This window comes from Vigna umbellata, chromosome 10 (genome assembly GCF_029865625.1).
Source record: "Vigna umbellata cultivar VRB3 chromosome 10, Vumbellata_1.0, whole genome shotgun sequence".
NCBI lineage: Eukaryota > Viridiplantae > Streptophyta > Magnoliopsida > Fabales > Fabaceae > Vigna > Vigna umbellata.
The window spans coordinates 18,550,414-18,556,627 of record NC_142174.1 but is presented as its reverse complement, the minus strand read 5'-3'; the positions used below and the strand labels follow the sequence as shown (position 1 = coordinate 18,556,627).

At 28.1% G+C, this 6,214-nt stretch overlaps 1 protein-coding gene across 1 annotated transcript; it reads left to right on the top strand.

Moving 5' to 3' along the window:
- The first annotated feature begins 4,170 nt into the window (after window positions 1-4,170).
- On the top strand, window positions 4,171-5,463 carry LOC124831282 (uncharacterized). The gene is made up of 2 exons (XM_047305218.2): window positions 4,171-4,370; window positions 4,858-5,463. Exon 2 carries the CDS (start codon window positions 4,874-4,876, stop codon window positions 5,297-5,299), a length of 426 nt encoding a protein of 141 aa, XP_047161174.1. The 5' UTR covers window positions 4,171-4,370; window positions 4,858-4,873; the 3' UTR covers window positions 5,300-5,463.
- The last annotated feature ends 751 nt before the right edge of the window (window positions 5,464-6,214 follow it).

Genomic DNA, 6,214 nt, shown 5'->3' with positions numbered 1-6,214 from the left:
ATGTAGTTGTTATTACTGAGAGTCCGAAATTTCGGGAAATATATTATTACCACTTGATTTTGAGAAGTTCAAGTGCGTGAAAGAAGCAAAATGTTAGAGTTCTTGAACGGCGAGGAAGGGGGCGATGTCCGTCGCCGGAGCAGCCTGCCAGGCACTAGCCGGAGAATGTCTCTGATCCTTCTCACATTGATTTTTCTCTTGGAATCTCTTCCTCTTTCAAATGTAAGAATAAGCATAGTTTGAAATTTTTTTCAATAGTTACTACATATGATGCTGCACCACGTGCTACTTTGCAATATTTGGAAAGAAGTTGGGATGCTTGAACGAGCTTCTCCATAGGCCATTTTAGGGAAGAGAAATTAGAATAGAAAAATGAATGTGACTTCTTTATAAGCTAAATTTAGTTTATGCATGAGTTAAAAATATGAAGTTAGAGGAACTATGATAAAGGTTCTGCTAAGTAACATATATGCATAAATTAATTTTAGTTTATGAAAAGACTAACTTCAATTTTCTTCTTATATTTCTCTTTTAAAAGGAGCTTATAAACAAGCTCATCCAAACAAGATCATCCATCATGTTTATAAATGAAGAACTTTGAATGAAGGACCTAAAACAAGATGATTTAATTGTTAAAGAACAAGTAAATACTCAAAAAATACGTTGATCTACTTAGGACATTTAAGACTAATTATTAAATTTATCAACTAGACTCTTTGAAATATCATCCTTTCTTTCTTCTACACAAAATTCACTTAAAATCAATTAAGAACAGAAAAAAAAAATTAAATGTACCTTTATTTTTACACTACGGCACCGTGTTGGAGAATGATTACACGTCTTAGGACAAAATTCACTTAAGATGTACTAAGAATAGAAAACAAATTTAAGAAAAGAGAAATATATATATACCTTTATTTTTACAATACAAACCCGTGTTGGAATGGAGAATGATTACACGTCTTGGAACTTTTTGTGTGCTAGTTTATTGCCTTTTCCTTATATAGTTCAGTAGTTACAAATAGAAAACAATTTAAGTACTGGTCCAAATTTTATTGTTAATTGTAAACATTTATTATATTATAAGGTTACTTACAATATTATTTTTTAATATATAAAAATGATAAAAATAAACTATAGTTATTTTCCTAACTTGTTGTTATAGACCTTAATTATTTTCTTTATTTGTCTTTGTGCATTGTCTTCATTTGTTCATGTTCATGAGTGTAGTTTTGAATTTTTAAATTGCATTATGATTTGGTTTTTAAGAAAACAAAATATATAAAAACAGAGTAACTTATAGGTTTTGGTTGCAAAGGAATTGAAACTATATATATTTTTCCGATTTTCTAATTTTTGTTATTATTTTAATTGTTTTATTAAGCGAGGAGATTTTGCTTTGATTATATAATAACCAAAGTCATTCATCCTTTTTTTGTTGTGATTCCTCCTCAGCAACCGAGGTTGAAATTTATGCAAATTTTTTTAAAAATGTTTGCTACTATTTTAATTAGTTTAGCTTAATCGAAGAATTTGGTTTCATTTATACAATAATCGAAGTCATACATCTTTTTTTTATTCCCCAACAATTAAAGTTAAAAGATGTACAAAAATTTAAATTTATGCATTTATTTTAATTATTTTATCTGAGCGAGAAAGTTTTGTTTCCATTATAATCGAAGTCATACATTCTTTTCTACTTCTATTTTTAAAGAATCAAGGTCGAAATGTGTGCAAAAATTTTCAAAATCCATTGTTCTAGTTATCTGCAAAAGTCATTTTGTTACTATCTTCCATTGTTCTCGTCGTCAAGTGTCACCATATCGTTACTTCGACGCTGCTACTCTTTCACTCCTCCGTTATCCTCTCTTTCCTTCCCTTCCACGTCCCCAACTTCATTACCTTTATTTTGCTTCCATTTTGAAATCACATGTAGAGGTTTGTTCAAGGTTTTTCTTTCTATTTTTTTATTTGAAAGGTTAATGTAACTACTATTTGTTCAAGTTCTTCACATTAGACACAATTTATCACTAGGTACTCCAAAGATCTATGAGGCTCCTAGTTTTAAATTGTTTTGTGTTCTTAGATTCATGAAAATTTTAATTTTTTATAAATATGTTTTTAATATTTTTTGCATATCTATGATAAAGTATGTTTTTTAAATGTTTAATGCATTTTTTTTATGTTTGATATATGTTGCATTAATATTTAACACATTTACTTTTGTAAGGATAATATATTCTTGTATCTAGATTCTTACTTATTATGAGTGTGATAAATATAATGTGTTGTTTATGTAATGAATATGTTGTATTTTGTGCATGTTTAAGGTTTGGTTATAACACAAAAGAACCGAAGCCTAATACTATTTCTGATTAAAAATATTATTTAATTATAGGATTATTTGGATTTGGTTTGTGATTACTAATTACTCTTAAAATTAAATAATTTTTTTAAATAAAAAAGAGTTTAGATTTCGATTTCTATTTGAATCAAAGCTCAATTAACTTTTTTTTAATATTTTTTTATTATTTATTTATAGTCTCATGAATTTTTTTTGTGAAGAAACCGTAATATAATAACAACCTTAATACTTCGATACCAAACAACGACTTTTGTTTACTTCATCTAAATATATCTATGTTATAAAACCAAAATCTAATATCCAAAATAACAAATACCAAAACTCTTTCATGTATTAGTGGTTTCCCATTTATACAACTAAATTTGATAAAATAAATCTTAATAAAACACCATCTCACCCTTCTAAATATGAAAAAGAAAGTTCATGTTTTATTTCTACCTTTAAAGTTTTAACTAAAATAAAATTTTCCATAATTTAACGAAATTTATAGCACTAATGCAAAACGGTATAGTATCAAAATACAAGAAATATTTTTTTTTTAAATTGAAAAAAATAGTTATGGTCATATAACTTCAATATTATCTCAATTAATATAATAGTTATACAATATTTTTTTAATAGTTATACAATATTATCTTTACTAGTTATAAAATAATAAATGTTATATAATAGTCATTTTCAAAAGAGATAGTAGTTACATTAAGAGATAAAATTGTCAAAAAAGAAAGTTATATAATAGTTATTTTCAAAATTGAAGATAATATTAATTATTTTATTATTTATAGTGCACATCTTTATTGACAAATGTGAAGTGAATAAAGGAAACAACTTGTCTCTCATTCAGATCATCATTTACACATTGTCGTACATAGTTATGGAAAACAAATTAGCGTATTCTTTCAACAAAAAGACATGTAATTAGCCAATTATACAAATGTATAGAGGCTATTTTCAAAATGGTTAAATGATTTCATACTGGATTTTGACATCAAAATATTATGCAATCTTAAATAAATTAAGCACGGATATACTTTTAAAAAGCATTTTTTAATATTAATAAAAATTAATGAAAAAATGTTATGAATGGTTTATTTTATTATGAAATTTTAATTTAACAACTTTTATCCTTTAAAACTGTCTTTACCTTTTGCTTTGTCAACTCAACTCATTGTATTCAAGATAACATAAAGCACTTTAGTTGATGAAAAGATAGCATTAACTCAAACTTTTAATATCTTAAAAGTAAATAACTATTTTTTCCAAAAATATTAAATATATTTTATTTATTTACTTATTTGTAACACCTTAACATTTATTGTTTCTAATTTTTTATTTTAAAATAATGATTTATTTCAAAATAAATAACAAACATACAATTAAAAAATATTTGACTTATTTTAAAAGTTTACTTCTTTTAAGAACAGTGACTACAACTATTCCGTAACGGTTTATTTTACATATTTGACTATCAATAGAAGATTGTTATTGGCATGGGATATATATGTATTTCATTAACTATTTTATATTAATATAAATCATTTTATTATATAATATATATATTTTTAAATATGAAAGAACACATAATTAGGTAGATTTTTAATTTTTTTAGTTTAATTTAATTTAGTTTTTAAAAATATCTAATTGCGATAAATTTCTCTTAAAATTTATATATAAATTTACTTATTTTAAAAAATAAAAATAAATTGAATATTTAGATATTTGTTTAAATAAAGTGATTTGATATATTTTAGATGGAGTAAAAAAATAAGGACTTTAGCATTTATATTATGTACGTGCCAAAAAATACCAGTAAAGCACTGAAAGAAAGCATAAGGATACCCTCAACTCGATTTGTTTCATGTGCTACCTACCAACCCCGTCCCCAACATCTCATTCCTCTGTATTTCAAACCCTAATTTGGTTTGCCTCTTAACTTTGAAGATCTCGTTTTTTCGTTGCCAAATCAACTTTGTAAGAGAACACTTTACGCAATCGCCCTTCCAAGGTTTGTCTTTCTGTTTTCCTCTATCTTCCTTCCGCTGTAATCGCCCCCAAATTTTGTGTTGTGGTATTATTTTAATCAGGATTGGATTTCGGATTTCGGCTTTGAGAGAAGGGATTTTGAATTTGTCTTAATCCAATTATTATTATTTTCTTCATACTGGGTGGCTGTACGTTTACAACGCGCGATTTTTTTTTATGTATTGGACGAGTAGCAAAAAGTCTGGTCATGGAAAAACAATTAATGAACATGCATTTTTGGTATGTTTTATTCTAATTCATTAAACTTAATGCGTGTTGAGAGGCATTTCATTGGAAAAGCCAGTAATTTCTTATGTTATATTATAACTGAGTTTTTGTTTTGATGTAAATTTGATTTTTTAGTATTTTACGTTGTTGATGAATCTGTTTTTCGCTTTAAAAATTCTTTTAGTTCTTATTCTGCATGAATTATGGTTTTTAATTTTTAATTTTTAATTTTTATCCCGCAGTGACTTTGAGTGAGAAATGCAAGATCCAAGGATTCCTTTGTCAGAAGAGATCATGACTAATAAACCAAGGAAGAAGAAAAACTTAACCCAAAAGACTTTGTTTCAGTTGAGAGGGAATGATGTCAAGGAAGATGGACAGACATCTCTGTCTTTAAAATCGACACAGAAGGGTTCCAAGAGACCACTGATAACTGAAGTTTCTCCAACTTTTCAGAGACAAGAAGGTTCTAATTCAGATTCATTGCCTGACTCCTCTGCAACTGGGAATGAGTATCGTGCGTTGAGGCGGAAGTATTTACTACTTGAAGATGAGAGCTTTGCATTGGGGGAAGAATTAAAAGAAGTTGAAGATGAAGTAAAATCCCTTGAAGATGAAAAAATTGCTTTGCTGGATCAGCTTGTTGTGATGGAAGGTCTTGTTGATCCATCTATCCGGTCTTAGGAGTATGCTGCTGTGTAACACTAAGAAAAAAGTGTTGGCTCCTTTTGTCTAGCTCTAGAATTTCGATGGATAATTATCATATTACAAAGTTTATGTCAAAATCTTATTGTCTAACAGTAGAATATTCTAATAATTTTATCTTTAATCATAGTGAATTGTTTATATATTGCTGGTTTTCTGTATACGAGATTGTTTATATATTTCTGGTTCACTGTATATATTGGAATTAAATTTTATGGTTTCTTATGAATTATGAAACGCTTTTAAATTGTCTATGAAAATAAATGTCTCAATAGACTATTAAGCAAATATACTGTCAAAAGAAAGGGTGACTTGTTATCCGACAGGAGAAAGACATGCACTACCATGCCTCTCAGAACACTTAAAATTCCAAGTAGTGGAAATCAGGTGTCAATGAAAGGATTCAAATTTTTAGAAAGTGGAAGACAGGTGGCTGCAGGAGAGTGGACCGATCGATTTGTGCAGGAGGTATATAAGTTGAAATTTTGAAATTCGGTTCCACTATGCACCCTTCTTCTCCAAACTGCTAAATTCCATTTTCTCCTCCTCTCTCTAGATTCCTTCATATTCTCTCTAGATTCCTTCATCTTCTCTCTAAGGATTCTCATCCTTTTCTTCCTCTGATCATCATTCAGGCAACGTCTGAGCTCTCCTGGCACCAAGGACTTCCATTTAGACTGATCAAGTCTCGGTTTTGAAGTGGTAAGTCCAATCTCTTAGTCTCTTATGGTCCATGCACTCCTGTCACATGCAAAGTATTGTTTGGTCTTGCATGTGTTCATCAAACACTTCTCTGAAACTGTTTTCTATCTTTGATTCCATGGTTGATTCTTCTGCACTGTGAAAGCTTAGCATTTTATGAGTTTCAAGGTAAGGGAAGCTTATATAATTTGA

What these genes read in the sequence shown, in the direction of transcription:
- LOC124831282 (XM_047305218.2), top strand. Translation starts at nt 4,874, where the DNA reads ATGCAAGATCCAAGGATTCCTTTGTCAGAAGAGATCATGACTAATAAA.